Below are 17,898 nucleotides of genomic sequence, written 5' to 3' on the forward strand. Positions count from 1 at the left end.
GTGTTGAAAAACTACATCTCCCATGAGTCTTTGGCTAAACGTCTGCAGGCTTGTGCACTCATGGGAAATGTAGTTGAACTTGACTAGAGTAGTTCGGGTTAGTTAATAACTCCTCTTCTGTTTACTTTTGATTTAATGAATTTAGGTGGTCATAATTGTGACAAACACTAAAATTACAACTAGTTTAAACAGCTAATTAACTGGAAAAGAACACACACACACAAACACACACAGACTCATGGGATTTCCTGTAAATGTAGAGGGGAGGGCTGATTGAAACTGAAAGTGTTTGGTCAGTGACACACCATTTTAACTGGACAGCACAGAAGGAGGAACACTGAAGGCTGAGGAGGGTGAGTGTTAATACACTGTGTGTTTGTGGTATTCCCTGTTATTTTGGGGTGTGACTCTTGAACAGACCTGTTTATCCTGATCTTGTGTTTGTGAGCTCACAGTCAGTGTTACTGGTTTTCCTCTCAGACTGGCTGAAGTCCAGTCTGAGAGGATGAGTGATTGTGTGGAGGAAGAGGAGGACAGAGCAGAGTCTCCACGACCCAGCTGTCTGTCCTTCAAGAGTGACTGTTCCAAAGATGAAAGTCCATACTTCAGTAATGAACCTGGACCCTCGGACACAAAGTAAGGGTCTCTACTCTGTCTCTACTGTAAATTGACTTAAAGATTTCATTGTTGAAATGTATTTCAACATTAGTAGTAGCAGTTACCCAAGGTGGATCTAAGGATTTGTTGCCACTTTTTTCTAAAGTCACAGTCACGTTGTGTTTGTCTTCATCTACTAAAAACTCCTCTGCAGTTTTGTGCAAGTAACTCTCAAGAAAAGCAGTTCTGCTTCACATGAACGGTCTCCTTTTCAAAGGCACAAAAACTGGGAAGAGGGAATTGAAGTATATAAATATGGCTTGCTGATTTATTACTAGAGCTGCATTGAACTTGTGAGTTGTGGTTTCGCCACCGCTGATGTCATGTATTATAACAAATGTGTTCATGTTCCAGAACAAGACCTGGACTGCAGACAGCCAGTCAGACCAGCACTGAACAAAGTAAGACAGAACATCTGTCTGCTGATGTCATCATTTCTGAGAACAGGACTTGTTCACAATGTGAAAAACCTTTTCTTTGTTTGCCTTTAGTTTTTCTGTAGCTGATGAAAATAATTGTCAGATTCTCTTTCTTCAGTCTGACGTTGTCTCTTCTCTTTCAGCAGATAGTGGTCTGCAGGAGGTTTTACATCAACATAAGATCAGTCTGAGGAGCAGATGTGAACATGTGACTGAAGGAACTGATGGAACAGGAAGTGGAACCCTCCTCAACAGGATCTACACTGAGCTCCACATCACAGAGGGACAGAGTGAAGAGGTTAATACCCAACATGAGGTGAGGCAGCTGGAGACAACTTCCAAGATGGAGACCCTCCATGACGCTCCAATCAGGTGCCACGACATCTTTAAAGTCTCACCTGTCCAACAGAGACACGACATCTTTAAAGTCTCAGCTGACCAGCAGAGACCCATCAGAGTGGTTCTGACCAACGGCGTCGCTGGCGTTGGAAAAACCTTCTCAGTGCAGAAGTTCTCTCTGGACTGGGCAGAGGGCTTGGAGAACCAAGATGTCAGTCTGCTGGTTCTGCTTTCGTTCAGGGAGCTGAACCTGATCAGAGATCAGCAGTACAGTCTTCTCAGGCTGCTCCATGTTTTCCATCCAACATTACAGAAGGTCACAGCAGAGCAGCTCGCTGTCTGTAAAGTTCTGTTCATCTTTGACGGCCTGGATGAAAGCAGACTGTCACTGGATTTCAACAACAGGAAGTCTGTGTCTGATGTCACACAGGAGTCATCAGTCAACGTGCTGCTGACAAACCTCATCAGGGGGAATCTGCTTCCCTCGGCTCTCGTCTGGATAACTTCCAGACCTGCGGCGGCCAATCAGATCCCTCCTACATGTGTGGACAGGGTAACAGAAGTACGAGGCTTCACTGACGCCCAGAAGGAGGAGTACTTCAGGAGGAGATCCAGTGATGAAGAGCTGTCCAGCAGAATCATCTCACACATCAAGACGTCCAGGAGCCTCCACATCATGTGTCAAGTCCCAGTCTTCTGCTGGATCACTGCTACAGTTCTGGAGCACATGTTGACCACAGACCAGAGAGGAGAGCTGCCCCAGACCCTGACTGACCTGTTCTCACACTTCCTGCTGGTTCAGACACAGAGGAAGAAGAACAAGTACCATGAGGGACGTGAGACGAGTCCACAGGAGCTGACGGAGGCTGACGGGGAAGTTCTTCTGAAGCTGGGGAGGCTGGCGTTTGAACATCTGGAGAAAGGAAACATCATGTTCTACCAAGAAGACCTGGAGCAGTGTGGTCTTGATGTCACAGAGGCCTCGGTGTACTCAGGACTTTGTACTGAGATCTTCAGAAGAGAGAGTGTGATCTTCCAGAAAACAGTCTACTGCTTTGTTCATCTGAGCGTTCAGGAGTTTCTGGCTGCAGTCTACATGTTCCACTGTTACACCAACAGGAAGACAGAGGTCCTGGAGAACTTCCTGGGAGAAGACTACAGTGACTCATCCCTGGATTTCTTCCTGAGGGCAGCCATGGAGAAATCTCTTGAAAGTAAAAACGGTCACCTGGACCTGTTTGTTCGCTTCCTTCATGGCCTCTCTCTGGAGTCCAACCAGAGACTCTTAGGAGGTCTGCTGGGTCAGACAGAGAACAGTCCAGAAACCATCCAGAGAGCCATCAACAACCTGAAGAAGATGAATACTTATAAAACCTCTCCTGAAAGAAGCATCAACATCTTCCACTGTCTGATGGAGATGAAGGATCACTCAGTTCATCAGGAGATCCAAGAGTTCCTGAAGTCAAAGAACAGATCAGAGGAGAAACTCTCTGAGATCCACTGCTCAGCTCTGGCCTACATGCTGCAGATGTCAGAGGAGGTTCTGGAGGAGTTGGACCTGGAGAAGTTCAACACATCAGGGGAGGGACAACGGAGACTGATCCCAGCTGTGAGGAATTGCAGGAAGGCTGTGTAAGTCCAGACATGATGACGAACGTTATCACACAGAGTAGATTAGTCATTTAGTTCTTTGAATTAAAATAATCTAATTATTCTTAGTTTTACAATGAAAAAAACAGTTTTAAATGAACCAAAATGTTCAGTTGGTTGTGATTATTGCTGTTAAGTTGATGAAAAGGCCACATTATCATTGTTCATTCTTACAGTGTAATGATGGATGTAGCTGTTTTGTCCTTCTCTGTTATATAGAGATATTATATAAACAACTTTGAGTCATTAATCATTATGGTGAAGAAATCTAAATTTTCTGTATGGACGTGAACAGTAGCACCTGACAATAGGAGGTAACAAAGAGAGATGATATTAAATCGTTTACTGAGTTGAATTCAATAGAAATAATAATCATACACAGTAAAAACAAGATGGCTTCATTCTGACTCTAGGGATCAAATCACACAGAATGTGGACATTAAAGAAGCCTCGGCGTAACACCAGCTTCCCTCCCTGCTGCAGGTTTGAGAGAGAGTGATGAGAATTATTGTCTCATGTCAAAGACAATAAGATGAGCTGAACCATGGATGTGATTAGCAGATGTTAATCAAGTTATGACATGTTTTGTCATCACAATGCATTGTGTTTCTTTTCTTTAATAATTGTCTGGTTTTATTGTAACAGATTTTACAAATTCTGTTTTATATTTTCTCTCATCACAGACTTACTAATTGTGGAATCTCAGAGATTCACTGTGAAATTCTGGCCTCAGCTCTGAGGTCCAACCCCTCCCACCTGAGAGAACTGAACCTGAGTGGAAACTACAACCTGCAGGATTCAGGAGTGAAGATCCTGTCTGCTGGATTGGAGAGTCCGAACTGTGGACTGGAGACTCTGAGGTCCGTTCACTGACTGGAGCTGTTGTAGTTGTTTTGTATATATTGAGTTTAAATCTTAGAAGTTTTATTTTTTCATTGGTCCATACATTTTAAAAGTTGATGAAGAGAAAAAACTCTGTAATTAGTAAAAACGAAAGGTGGGACCATATATATTACCTGTATTTACAGTATATTGTGAATCTGTGTTGAATGAGTGAATGAATGTCGTGGCAACATTTGGAGAAGGCTGACATTATGATGATCCATAATAACAGAAGGACAAAGTCACTCAAAAGTTAATTGATTAGGACATTTCTGATTGATTATCAATGATTTTATCTTCATGATTTATTCTCTATACAGATTATGGAACTGCAGTTTGTCAGAGATCAGCTGTTCTTCTCTGGTCTCAGCTCTGAAGTCCAACCCCTCCCACCTGAGAGAACTGGAGCTGAGTAGAAACAAGCTGCAGGATCCAGGTGTGAAGCAGCTGTGTGGTTTTCTGGAGAGTCCAGACTGTCGACTGGAGACTCTGAGGTCAGACACTATCTTTTATTTCTGTGCTGAGATGAATATGATGTAAAAGTTGTGTTGACACTAAACTGTAAACATATTACATATTATACGGATCCACACAAAATTCTCTCTCATGATTTTTTTTAAATAATATGAAAAACACAGACAATAACATAATATATAATCATTAGCTGATGGTTCCATCACTTTTGTAAAGCTCTGTAATGTTTGTACTGATTGAAATATAAGTTCTGTACCTGTTTGTTTCAATACTTTGAATAAGTTTTACTACATTAAATATGTTAACTCAGTACAACATGAATCCACACAATAGTAGATTTTATACAAATTGGTTCATATTTCTCTGGTGCCGCTGGTGGAGCTGGCAGAGTTTAAGAGGTGGCGTCACTAAGTCATTATTGAAGCAGCAGCATGTTGTCATTAATATGAATGAGACCTGTTTTGCACTGTTTGTATTTGACTGTGTTTAACCTGCATCCTGTTGGTTCAGGTGTCTGAGTTTCAATTTTCGAAACCTTCTGCTCTGAATAGATGATGAAACATTGAATGGTTTCAATCTTCTTTTATTCTTTATCCAGTTTGAGGTCCTGCAGTTTGTCAGAGATCAGCTGTTCTTCTCTGGCCTCAGCTCTGAAGTCCAACCCCTCCCACCTGAGAGACCTGCAGCTGAGTGGAAACTTCCTGCAGGATTCAGGAGTGAAGCAGCTGTGTGGTTTTCTGGAGAGTCCAGACTGTGGACTGGAGACTCTGAGGTCAGACTCCATGTTTTATTTCTGTGCTGAAATTAATATGATGTGAAAGTTGTGGTGACACTAAACTGCAGACATAAGGCTGATATTATACTGATCCACTTAAGATCCCTGAGGACCTTAATGATAAAGTTCTTTTTTAAGTCCAGTGACTTGATTTTCTCTTAAAATTCCCCCAATGAGTTTTTTAAATAATATGAAAAACATTGACAGGAACAAATATATAATCAATAGCTGGTTGTTTCATCACTTTTTTAAGGCTCTGTAATGTTTGTACTGACTGAAATATGCAAACCAAAGACCTCATAATAACAAGTTCTATATTTGTTTGTTTCAACACTTTAAATAAGTTGTACTACATTCAATATTTTAACTCAGTACAGCATGTATTCATGCCTCTGCCATTTCATACAATATTACATTTTATATAAATTTATTCACATTTCAACCTGACATGTTTGTTGTTATTTAAGTTAGTTTGAGAGGTGGAGTCACTACGTCTTTATTGAAGCAGGAGCATGTTGTCATTGATATTAATCAATTATCTTTTTCACTGTTTTTAGCCTTTAACCCTCTTCAGCTCCGAGCTGCTCAGAGCAGATGATGAAACATTGACCAGTTTCAAGCAGCTACTTTATCTCCTAAACTCTCATCTTTTCTTCTTTATTCAGGTTGATGGACTGCAGGTTGTCAGAGATCAGCTGTTCTTCTCTGACCTCAGCTCTGAAGTCCAACCCCTCCCACCTGAGAGAACTGCAGCTGAGTCTCAACAAGCTGCAGGATCCAGGAGTGAAGCAGCTGTGTGGTTTTCTGGAGAGTCCAGACTGTCGACTGGAGATTCTGAGGTCAGACACTATTTTTGGCCGGACAGCTGCCGGGTCAGCCCTATAAACACAAATGTCCGTGACTGACTGACTGATTAAGTTACACCATTGGTCATCCGGCTGAGTGTTGGAGCTTCTCCATTGGCCGTTGCTCTTTCAAAATGAATTGGTGCAACAGTTTCAATAAGGAGACGTTCACAGCTGCTGATGCCAACTTTGCGCATTTGTCACTAGATTTTCAGGCTTTTTTTTCCTTTTTGATGCAGCCACAAATCTAACAACTTTTTGGACAAACCTTGGCGACTTTCCATAGAACAGTCGCCTTAATGCCCTGATTCGCATCTCTGCTCAGTGAGTGTCAGAGAAGCAGAGCAGTGTGTGAGCTGTGTGAGAGACAAGATGAGAAAGATAATCTGTCACCTAAAACTTTACAAGTAACTTTAAATTTCTCCTTGAAGTTTTTCAAATTTAGATATTTTTCCATGTTTACAGACGATTACAAATGATCCAGTATCTGCTGGTTCCAACATGAAAGTCATACTGAACAGTTTCAAGCAGGAACTTTGTCTCTAAACTCTCATCTTTTATTCTTTATTCAGACTGAGTTCCTGCAGTTTGTCAGAGATCAGCTGTTCTTCTCTGGCTTCAGCTCTGAAGTCCAACCCCTCCCATCTGAGAGACCTGCACCTGAGAGGAAACGACCTGCAGGATTCAGGAGTGAAGCAGCTGTGTGGTTTTCTGGAGACTCTAGACTGTAGACTGGAGACTCTGAGGTCAGTTCACTGACTGTTGTACAACATTCATTCACCTGTTGACATGAACAGGTGAATGAATGTTGTGGTGACATGTGGATGATGTGTGTAGAAAGCTGACATGATGATGATCCACAACAACAGAAGGACAAAGTCACTCTACTCATTTTAGAGAGAAGCTCATTGATTCCGACATATCCGATTGATTATTAATGATTTTTATCTACATGATTTCTTCTTTATTCAGACTGAGTTCCTGCAGATTGTCAGAGATCAGCTGTTCTTCTCTGGCCTCAGCTCTGAAGTCCAACCCCTCTCACCTGAGAGAACTGGACCTGAGTGGAAACGAGCTGCAGGATTCAGGAGTGAAGCAGCTGTGTGATCTTGTGGAGAGTCCAGACTGTCGACTGGAGACTCTGAGGTCAGTAGAGGGTTGGAGTCAGTCCATGCTGCTTTCAGCAGTGTTGTACTGAACAGTGACAGAGTCCATGTTTATTTGTCATTTAATATTTGAGAAGCAGATCAGATGTTCATCAACACACATAGAATCTGTTTAAATCTGACATCAGCTGACATGTAACGACATTAAATCCATCACTAAACTGTTGGTGCAGTGATGAACCTTCATGACTCAGCAGTTTATTTCCACTGTGGACTGAGTGCAATGTGCAGCGTAAAAGGACTTGATATTAAAAGTCTCTGCAGGTCTGTGAGCCCCCAGCTCAATGTTCACTCCAACACATTAACATGAGAGCTGAGAGGAAGTCCATGCCGCATCACTGACTGTAAACACTGATTTACCACCTCTGTTGTCTTCTCTCAACAGCAGGGAGTGGTGAAGCGCGTGTGTTCAGAGAGGATGAGCCGTGTCCTGATGATCCAGATGTTGAAGCAGCATCAGCAGCTGGTGTGTAGAGAGGCTCTGATTGGACCATGGTACTAGGAGGAGGAGAGGAGAGCTTCATCCAGCAGTGACTGACAGAGGAATCAGAAGAAGTGGAGATGAATCTCAGTGCTGCAGTCTGAACTGATCTGAGAACAGCTCCACTGTCACACACAGTGTAGATGGTGTTTATGACAACATCAATGTAAATTGACACAAAATTCAAAGACAGAAAGTCTAAGTTACACTACTAAGAAACACTACATTACTAATGGTCCTGACCAAATGACCTAAGAAAATCAAAATATTACTGGGAAATTTTAGGTCATGGGTTCAATTGTGATATTCACTAAATCCTGAAGTCTAAAGCTCCAAGTAATCAAGAGTCTCTGAGTGTCACACAGCCTCAGTGATGGAAATATTCACTGACAATCTCAATAAATGGAGGACGACTGTGTCTGGATTTTTGTGTAAAATCAGCATCACTATCTTTTATTTTGTATATGATATTCGTTGTAAAAAGAGAAAAATCAGAACAAACTCAATTTATTGAAGTTCGTACTTATTTACTAATTCATCACATGTCTGTAGACATGTAAAGCATCAAGCAATCATCAGAGATCATTTTAATAGCTGGTATTAGTTTCTGTCGTAATCAAAGACTGGTCACTCGTGTTTCCGGCCCTTTATTTTGACATTTCCGTTTTGGTATCCATGTGTAACGGGTTTTTTCTTCTTACTTGATAATTATCCGTTTTAGATTAGAAGAGGAGATTTAAATGTTACATAGTGAGGACAGGTTGTCGGTCGAGTAGCAATCATGGAATAAAATTAATTTTTTATACTGCTTTTCGGACCAGCATTCATTTCCGGTGTTGTGTCGAAATATGTTTCTTCATCGATTTTTGTTTCCCTTTTTAACCTAAACCAAAATATATATCCCCAATCCAAACGAGTCGTGTTTTGAGGTGGTTCACCTCAACCTATTCACCTGCTAACTACATTTAGTGATCTCCACGACGCCTAACCGTCACCTCACAAGGTGCGACAGACAGCGGCAGTGGAGACAGAATTCGACGGGGACACATTTCACCGCTGCACCTACCGCTCAGTGTCTTTTGCGCATGCGTGGTAGGGATCGTAACGGAAGCTGCACGGCGTCGCACACAGCCTGGCTGTCTGACCGACACTGAATGAAAGCGCACTGATTTCGACTTCAAGATGATGAAATTTCTACCCAAACTGCTGCTGCTAGCGCTGTTAGCCTTCCCGGCGACTATCCTCATCAAAGGTCAGACTGTGTTACGGCTGCTGGCGGTGACGAAGAAAAAAAAGGAGTGCTTAGTAGGCTAGTTGGCGTTGACATGCTAGTGTTAGCAGCTAGCTAGCTAGCAGCTGTGGGGAAAAAAAGGCCGTTCCCCTTTTTGACATGTGCTAGCTGAATGTAACTGGATATAAAATTGAGAGGCCTTTTCATAATACGTGTCAATGTTTTGAATTATCCCCTTAAAGCGTTTCATTCCGCGAATGCCTTGTTTTCGTCGTATGTGGTTTAGTGTTAGCTGCATGTATGCAGTTTGTCTACCTGCTTAGACTGACGTGTCCTTACTGGCTGCCCGTTAGCCGGGAAGCTAATTAGCTTTGCTAACGTTTTAATTGCCACTCAGCAGCTTTCTGGATATATAATAAGTTAAACTCATTATTAATGTAATCTGAACACCCCAGTCACCACATACACTATTGACAGTTATCAATACACACTTTAAAACAGCGGTAGTAAATTTGATAATGTCACTTTTATTAGGCTAGCTCACATAGCATGTTCCTACGTCTCACTGGCTGGGTTATATTGAGTGTATATTATTTTTTAACAGACACACCTTTAATTGGAATCAAAACCCCTTTAGTATTCTGAACTGTGTATTATTTTCCTAATTGTTATTTGTGTATGAAGTGGCTGTGGGGCTTAAGGGGAGGATATCTGCAGCTCTTGAAATGTCTTAAAAGGCATTGATGTGCATTGCCTCCTCAAAAATAACATTTTCAAACGTGTTAAACTGTCTTTTCCAGCAGGTATAGGCAGATTTACGGCTAATCACGTGGCACAGTCATAGGAGGAAATTGTAGCTTACACTAATACTCATATTGGAGCTGTGGTATGTCATATATATTTATGATGCTAAGAATTACTTCAAATGTTCAATGGTGCAAATGGAACATTTTCAGACCTACATGACTGAAAAGTTTTAATGAAACCACATCTAATGAGGAAAATTATTTTAATATAATGCACAAGGCCTCTTTAATTTATTTAATTGATGGAACTGTGCAGTAGGAGTGGACGGTGTGGATAAAATGTTTTATTATGGTATCTGTAATTGCATACTTAAATTTCATGCAAGACTGACATGTTCTGATAAAGTAGATTTGACAGGAAATCAATGGAGGATTTGTTCAGTGATAAAATATCTATCTATATCTATGTCAGTTTTTGGAGCATAGAGCTACAGTTGTCCTGTGCTACAACAAACATTTTCTAAAAGTTAATTAACTTTATTTTGAATTCTACAAGCAATCCCAGTGTTTCCAAATTCACACTCAGTTTCCAGCTTATCAGCTACACCTGGCTTAAACCACTGCAGTGTAATACAATTAGCCCTGGAATCTGTCTCCATGGTGACAGAGATGTTGATTCAACTCTAAAACAGAAGCTGTAACTTGTGCTGCTTTATAATTGCTTTTTACTGAGAGGCGTTTTTAATATTTAGTCTTCCCTCATCAGTATCAAAATATTAAACGCTTTGCAACTTTCATGAAGGTTGTAGGATTTATAGCAGCACTGTTGTATTGGAGTGCATTCATTTTAAACACATTGACCTAATAAACTGCCGTCTTTTGTCAAAATGTGTCAAACAAAACCCGTGTAAAATTTCTAATTGGTGTAACTTATGCTGTAACCTCTCGTATATAAAACCATGAAGGGGATGAAGGAGGATTTGAGTGACTCTAAAAGCTACGATGAGTGATCTTCTCATTCAGAAGTTCTTTTTACGTAATTCTAACATTTGAAATTTTAAGTCAAATTCTCCTTTGACTCCTTAGTCCTACACACCAGCATCTTTTTCATGTGGAAACACGTTGAACCACAGAAGAAAATTACAGCTTTGCTGTTAGTTTTGTGACCTGTTTACTGCCTTGCTCAGTGGCTCTTGTCTTGTGAGTGAAGGAGAAAACTGCAGGTGTGTTTGGATGAGCAGAAGTTTGTTGCTGCTGGGATTCAATATTGCAAAAATATTAAAGAGCTCTCCAAAAAAAACTCAATACCCCTCTTTCGCCACCCACCAGGGCCGGTGGTGAGCGCCCAGGATCTGACGGAGGATGAGGAGGCCGAGGCCGTGGATGAAGACGTTGTGGATGATGTGACAGCTGAGGATGAAGACGACGAGGCGGAAGTGGAAGATGACGAGAATGCGGAATTGGTGAGCGACCAAGAGATTACACCAGGGATAAAATATCCTCAAATAATCAATAAATGTTCTCTTTCAACATATTATTGATCCCCTATTACACTGACACAGAGTTTTGTAGTTTGGTTAAAAATATTTTAGTTTTTTTTGTTTGTTTGTTTTTGCTGTTTTTAAAAACACTGAGGGTCCAACTGTCCATCGCAATTCTCCCAAAAGCTCAAGTTCAGTAACTTAAGTGTCTAGTTTTGTGTGATCAACAGCCCACAAATCAAATATATTCAATATACTGTGACAGAAGACGAAGAAAACCAGAGAATATTCACATTTACAAAACTAGAACCTGTGAAATTTCTGCTTCAAAATGACTTAAATGATTAATCCATTATCTAAAGTAATTTTCTGTCGATCAGCTAATTGGTTAACCAACTGATTGTTCCAGTTGTGTTCAATGATACACAACATGATGAAACTGTTTGTAACATTCCCACACACACCAGTCAGTTTCCTCATTTGTATCTTGGGGCTGGTAACGATCAATCAGCTGCTGATTGATCATGTGTTTAAGGTTACGCCCAGACTTCAGCTCCCACCCAGCAGCGTCTCTCGTGCACGGATTAGAGCGGATTGTTTGACAGACAGGAAGTTCATCAAATATGAGTCTTTGTGTTTCTCTGTTTTGTATCATTATAAGTGGAATATCTTTGGGTTTTGGTTTGTTGTTAATGATGATTTATTGACTTGAAGCTTCGTCAGCGAAACTAAACCTGCATGTGTCTCTGTCTAGACGGAGGAAAAAGAAGATGAAGAGGAAGAAGCGCTGGTTGGAGAGGTGAAGGCTTCCCCCAACGCTGACACCACCATCCTGTTCGTCAAAGGAGACGGTAACAGTCAGTGTAGACTGAACTCTTGTTGTTCTGTGACGGTGCCGTAGTCAGAACCTCGTCTGATCCACGTCCCTGTTTCTCTCCAGACTTCCCAGCCAACAACATCGTCAAGTTCCTGCTCGGCTTCACCAACAAAGGACCAGAGAACTTCATGGTGGAGTCTCTGGACGCTTCTTTCCGTTACCCACAGGTACAGAAACGATTCCACACCCGCTCACACTTCTGTCAAATGAAAAGACGTGTTCAGGTTCATGGTTCAGCAGTCTAACCTGGTTCTGTTGGTCCTGGTCAGGATTACCAGTTCTACATCCAGAACTTCACCGCTCTGCAGCTGGGCATCGTGGTTCCTCCCAGCAGACAGGCCACCTTCGAGTACTCCTTCATCCCCGCTGAGCCGATGGGAGGGCGGCCATTCGGCCTCGTCATCAACCTCAACTACAAGGACAGCAGTGTAAGGAGGAGGGGGAGGGGCTGTGGGCTCTCACAGGTGTTGTCAAGGAGATGCCTTTGTGTGTCTGTTCTCAGGACGTCATAAGAATTAAAAATATATTTTCACCGTGGATCGTGAATCCTGCCTCACTGATCAGATGGTTCAGGATTTAAATGATCTTTTAGATATTTGACTTTAATTAGAAGGTTAAACAAATTTAACTTTTGTTTATTTTGTGTTAAACTCCTGTGGTTCATCACAAACAGGAAGTGTTTGTTAAATAAAGTCTCATAATTAGAGTTGGTTTGTCAGAGACGATGAAGACGAGTTCACCGGTGAGTGAGGAAGAAGTAGAAGTAACCTGCTGACCTCTGACCTCTGTCTCTGCTGTCTTCCTGTGTTGTTCCCTTTTCTCTTCACCTTTTCTTTCTCCCTTTCTTCTCTCCCTGATTTTCCTCCTTCACTTTTCCCTCTTCCCGTCTCTTCCTCTCTGTAGGGAAACATTTTCCAGGACGCCGTGTTCAACCAGACGGTCACCATCACTGAGAAAGAGGACGGCTTAGACGGAGAGACGTGAGTGATCTTCTTCTTCTCTGCTCATTTATTTGTGTGGATTCGTTTGTTCGCACTTATTTACTCGTCCTCTTCTTCTTCTTCCTCTCAGCATCTTCATGTACGTCTTCCTGTCCGGCCTCGGGCTGCTCGTCGTCGTCGGCCTTCACCAGCTGCTGGAGTCCAGGAAGGTACAGTTGAAGTATTATGTTTATTAATCTGGAAAAGTTTAATTATGTCGCACTGAAACATTCACCTGCTGCAGCCTCGTCCGTCTCTGTCACTGTTGTAAAGTAAACAGTGTGTGTGTGTGTGTGTGTGTGTGTGTGTGGTTGTGTGTGGTTGTGTGTGTGTGTGTGTGTAGAGGAGGCGTCCAGCTCCAAAGGTTGAGATGGGAACTTCGAGCCACAACGACGTGGACCTGAGCTGGATCCCTCAGGAAACCCTGAACCAGATCAGTACGTACAGCTCACACACACCTCTCACAGCTCGGCCGCCAGCTGTTTTCAACACCTGTATTCCACACAGACCACACCCACACCAGCTGCTACACCTCTGTGGGATATAAGGTCAACACACACTGTACTGACTGACACAGGTTTGTGAGGAGTCTGAGTCACATTAGATTGTAGCTGGTGGTTTTACATTTTATATTTGAACTGAAGAACCAACCTGTTTGTGAAGGGGGAGCGTTCATGTTTTCTGTGCCATCGACACCTGCCTCTTAAACACGACTGTAATCAGGTGTTTGACTCTGACTCCACGTCTCATGATACAAATCTTCCTGTTTCCTTATTTGAATCACATATTCACAAAACCACAAAAACCCCAGAAGAACTTTTTAAAAATCAGTTTCATTTATTTCATTCAAATATTAAAACGATGCATCTTTTGCACTAAAGTCATGATCTTGTTTGCACACGTTGGCATCTTGTGGGAGCAAGATAATCAATATTTATTGATCTCAGGGAAACCTTTCAGACTTTATTCTATTTAGGAAATGCACTGAACTTTAACACTTAATATTTTGAGCATTTTCCAAAAAAGGTGAGAAAATATTTTTACAAAATTACAATAAAAAAATCACCTGAAAATCACCGTAAAACGCTGAAACTTTCACCACGTCCTTCGATGTTTGTTTCCTCACTGAATCAGCTGATGTGTATGTGCAGGTGTCTCCTGTTCTCTTCCTGCTTCACCTGTTTTCTGAATGACCTTTAACCTTCACTGTGCATGAGGATCACTCACCTTCTCCTTTTTCTTTTTTTCTCTCTCTTCCTTCCTCGCTGTCGCGCTTTCCTGCGTCTTCAGTGCAGAGTCGCAGAGGTGAGGTCTGCTTCCTGTCGTGTGGATGTGTGTGTGTCGCAAAACGCAGGAGCTGTCTGCGCTCTTTACTCTGACTCAAGTCGACATGCAGTGCTGCTGTTGGCTCTCAGATGGATGATGATGATGATGATGATGATGATGATGATGATGCTGCACTGAGTGTGTTATCCTTGACTTCTGTAAACCGGCTCCGTCTCCTGAACGGTGCAGATTCTCTGATCAATTTGTGGAAGTGGAAAATATTTTTAGACGAAGTACCAACAAAGTTTTGTCTCTTACATTGAAAACACATGAAGAAGAGATGTTTTAATGGCCACCCTGAACAGGAGGAATGATTTAATCACGTGCATGAGAATATTGTTTTAAAGGTGTGAACTTGTCCCAGTCTGAGAGAAAACAGTCGGAGCTTCTCTTCCTCCAGTGACTGTAAAGTTTAAAACAGTTTAATGTTCATTTGAACAGTTTAATCTGAAGCCTCTGCACAGGTGTGGTCCGCCCACACAGGTGTGGTCCGCCCACACAGGTGTGGTCCGCCCACACAGGTGTGGTCCGCCCACACAGGTGATTTCACTTCTGTTTGCATGAACAGACTGTGTGTTTTGTTTTGTTGCATCTGCTTCAGTCTCTGAACCTTCTCTGTCCAGGAAGTGGTTCAGTGAAATGATTTGGTTTTAGACGTTTGGTCCAATCACAGAGCTAGTTACTAATAGGTAACACATGAGCCAACCAGGAACAGGCTTGTGTTCGTCAGTCACATGATCTTGTTTCCTAGTTGTTTTGTTCTTTGTGGTATTTTGTTCTCTGGGTTGAAGAGTGGAAAGTAACTGGAGCTGCTGGAAACCGTCAGAACGACAGCCGAGGCTGATGTGTGTAACAATAAATCAGCTGTTAGTCATTTTTCTTTCCTACAACACAAAGTATAAACAAACTATTTTACAGTGTAAAACTCATCTTCAGCGCCTCAGCGCTCTCTGCTGGGAAAACTTATGTTGACACTTTCTAAATAGCCTCAAACCTCATTTGCTATTTCTGTTCTGCAGTTTCCAGTTAGTGACCAACACACACACACACCACACACACACACACACACACACACACACACACACACACACACACACACACTGATCCAGCTTCAGTTGGACTCACTTCATGCAGAGTTTCTGTAGATCTGAGTCCAGCAGGTTGAGTGATGCAGCAGAACATCTATTATTCATTGTTCATAACTTTATAGCTCAACTATCTGCTGGACTTAAAAGAAGATGTTGTTAAATTAAATACTGATTATCAATCAGTGATTAATCTTCACCTGGAATGAAACATGAAGCCGCAGCAGAATCTCTGTAGGAAAGTTTTTGGGTTTTTTTGTAAATAACAAATTGAACATATATAAATTGTTTTCACCAAACTCAGTCTCATAATTAACATTGAATAAATTTAACCTCATTAAAAGAGAATGAAACTAACGGTGTTTGGATCTGACAGATTCTGGTCTTCACACGTTTGTTTGTCCGATAAAATCCGTCTCTCACTCGCTTTTCTTTTTTCTCTCCAGACAAAGCGTCTCCAAGAAGATCTCCTCGCAAGAGGAGCCAGAAACGCTCGGCCGGCTCCGACGAGTGACGGGCGCCTGACACCACGGCAACAAAACTCCACCCACCTGTCTATGTAAGAGGAGGAGGGGGAGGGGGAGGAGGAGGGGGAGGAAGGCTGCGAGCGCCACGTCAAGCGCACACTCTCCTCTCCACTGAGAAACTTTGACCAGTGCCAAGCACAGCAACGGCTGGCTCTACTTTCAGCTTAAAAACTGTTCCCCACACACACACACACACACACACACACACACACACACACACACACACACACACACACACACACACACACACACACACACCACAGCCCTTTTTGTGTAACGATTTGTTTTGTGTGGCGGGAGGGAGAGAATCATCCGTGAACAGGTGTGTTGGTTTCTGAGGCACGAGGACGTCTGTTAAAACCTCGGTGAGAGAACTGCTGATATTTTCATTGTGAGACAGTTTGATTGTTGTTTTTTGTGTGTTTGTTTTTTATTACCTCTCACTGTGGTGTAGGGCTGAAACCATTAGTGGATTATTGATCTACAGAAAATGAATCGGCAACAATCTTTGTAATTTTTCAAGAAGAAACTGCCAATCATGACTCACCTCGGCTCTTTTCATTCTTCTTCATGTTGTTGACCGTAGCTGATGAATTGACTGTGTCTTTCAGATTAATTGATAATGAGAGAACTGGTTAGTTGCGGCCCTATGGTAGCCATGGTAACGGTAACAGATGCAGTTGGTTTTTGTTTTGCAGGTTTTTTTTCAGTGTAGTTTTGCGTTCGTGGATTCTGTCGGCACAAGTTGGATTTTTGTGGAGAGCGTCCGTTCTCGTCCGGCTGCTCCATCCTCCTCCTCCTCCTCCTTCTTCTTCTTCTTCTTCTTCTGTCCTTTCTTTGCTCGTTCATGGCACAGATCCTGAGTGTGTCCGCGGTCTCAGATTCACACACTACTGACGCTCGGTGCCGTCCGTCTGTTAAACTGCAGCAGATCTCCTGCCGACCGCTGGACGAACAACAGTGTTTATTTTTGATTCGTGGAGGAAGTCGGCGACGGTAACGTAGTTTTCAAACCAAGAAAATGTGAATTAAACGCAGAAGGAGATTACAGGAACTTAAACACTCAGTAGTAATCATTGTGTGTAGTGACGGCACGATCAGTGTGTGGAGCTGCACGACCTCCTTAACATCCAGGTCTTAAACACACAAGTGTGAAATCTGATGCTGAGCCGCTAAAAATGGACACGATCTTTATTTATCTGTTATTCAGATTTACTGATTTCCTCTTGTACATTTGAATTTGTCATATTTAGGAAGGAAAAAGGATTGTTGAACCCAGTGAACATCAGTCCTCTGTGATACCGGTTTGAACATCCTTCAGGTTTTACTCGGACTTTGGGAAACTAGTGGAAGTTTTTCACTAAACGAATCAAAGTGTGGCATCGTAACATTTGTGATGCGGCCGTGAACGTTTCAGATCTGTGGATGTGGAATAAGTGAAGGGCGGGAGCGTAGCAGCAGAGTGGAGGAGCGAGGGGTCGGATGTAAACCTGCAGCAGAAAACCCTGAACCCTCGACGGTGCCTGTTTTCTACTTCTCTGTTTTGTAAATTCGTTTACGTCTTCTCTCCTCAAGCAGCTTGTTTCAAAATTAGAAAAATAATTTACCGAATGAATAATTTGAGTTTTGTTTTTTTGTTTTTTCCGTTGGATTGTAAAAATGTTGAACTGGCTGAAGCACTGGTGTAAATACTGGCTGATGGATGCTGAGCCGAGGGCAGAATCACCGAGCTAATTTATTTGAGTGACAGACTGGGCTTAATGGGGGGGGGGGTTTGTATACTGTATTTCTTTGTTTCACCACTAGGGGGCAGCACTGACTGACTGCAGGCTCCTGTGCTGCGGGCGAGTTATTTACATTGAGGCTTCGTGGTTCTGTGAGTAACTGCCCTCAGAGTTTGGACCTGAAATTCTTACACGTCCTTTAATTTTCTGCAGAAATAACAAAAATAAAAAAA

General features: G+C 42.2%; 2 protein-coding genes across 4 annotated transcripts in view; both read left to right on the top strand.

Annotated features, from left to right (window-relative positions):
- Positions 1 to 364: 364 nt before the first annotated feature.
- LOC130161148 (protein NLRC3-like) lies at positions 365 to 8,496 on the top strand. Of its 3 annotated transcripts, XM_056364181.1 has the most exons (10): positions 365 to 636; positions 1,012 to 1,058; positions 1,220 to 3,047; positions 3,749 to 3,925; positions 4,268 to 4,441; positions 5,020 to 5,193; positions 5,862 to 6,035; positions 6,614 to 6,787; positions 7,014 to 7,187; positions 7,593 to 8,496. In XM_056364181.1, exons 1-10 carry the CDS (start codon positions 506 to 508, stop codon positions 7,603 to 7,605), a joined length of 3,066 nt encoding a protein of 1,021 aa, XP_056220156.1. In that variant the 5' UTR covers positions 365 to 505; the 3' UTR covers positions 7,606 to 8,496. The 3 variants fall into 3 exon arrangements, with proteins under 3 accessions (XP_056220156.1, XP_056220154.1, XP_056220155.1); XM_056364179.1 differs by lacking the exons at positions 5,020 to 5,193; positions 5,862 to 6,035 and having other exon boundaries at positions 373 to 636; XM_056364180.1 differs by lacking the exons at positions 3,749 to 3,925; positions 4,268 to 4,441; positions 5,020 to 5,193; ... (2 more) ...; positions 7,014 to 7,187; positions 7,593 to 8,496 and having other exon boundaries at positions 395 to 636; positions 1,220 to 3,051.
- Positions 8,497 to 8,780: 284 nt separating this feature from the next.
- Positions 8,781 to 17,898, top strand: part of ssr1 (signal sequence receptor, alpha) — a 9,307-nt gene continuing 189 nt past the window's right edge. Inside the window, exons 1-9 of the mRNA XM_056364182.1 lie at positions 8,781 to 8,940; positions 10,995 to 11,128; positions 11,901 to 11,997; positions 12,087 to 12,190; positions 12,293 to 12,451; positions 12,927 to 13,003; positions 13,095 to 13,173; positions 13,347 to 13,440; positions 15,861 to 17,898. The exon at positions 15,861 to 17,898 is cut by the window's right edge and continues 189 nt beyond it. Coding sequence (XP_056220157.1) covers positions 8,871 to 8,940; positions 10,995 to 11,128; positions 11,901 to 11,997; positions 12,087 to 12,190; positions 12,293 to 12,451; positions 12,927 to 13,003; positions 13,095 to 13,173; positions 13,347 to 13,440; positions 15,861 to 15,928 — 882 coding nt within the window. The 5' untranslated portion in view covers positions 8,781 to 8,870 and the 3' untranslated portion in view covers positions 15,929 to 17,898. The remainder of the gene's footprint in view (positions 8,941 to 10,994; positions 11,129 to 11,900; positions 11,998 to 12,086; positions 12,191 to 12,292; positions 12,452 to 12,926; positions 13,004 to 13,094; positions 13,174 to 13,346; positions 13,441 to 15,860) is intronic.

Source organism: Seriola aureovittata, chromosome 20 (genome assembly GCF_021018895.1).
Source record: "Seriola aureovittata isolate HTS-2021-v1 ecotype China chromosome 20, ASM2101889v1, whole genome shotgun sequence".
In the NCBI taxonomy this organism is placed as follows: Eukaryota; Metazoa; Chordata; class Actinopteri; order Carangiformes; family Carangidae; genus Seriola; species Seriola aureovittata.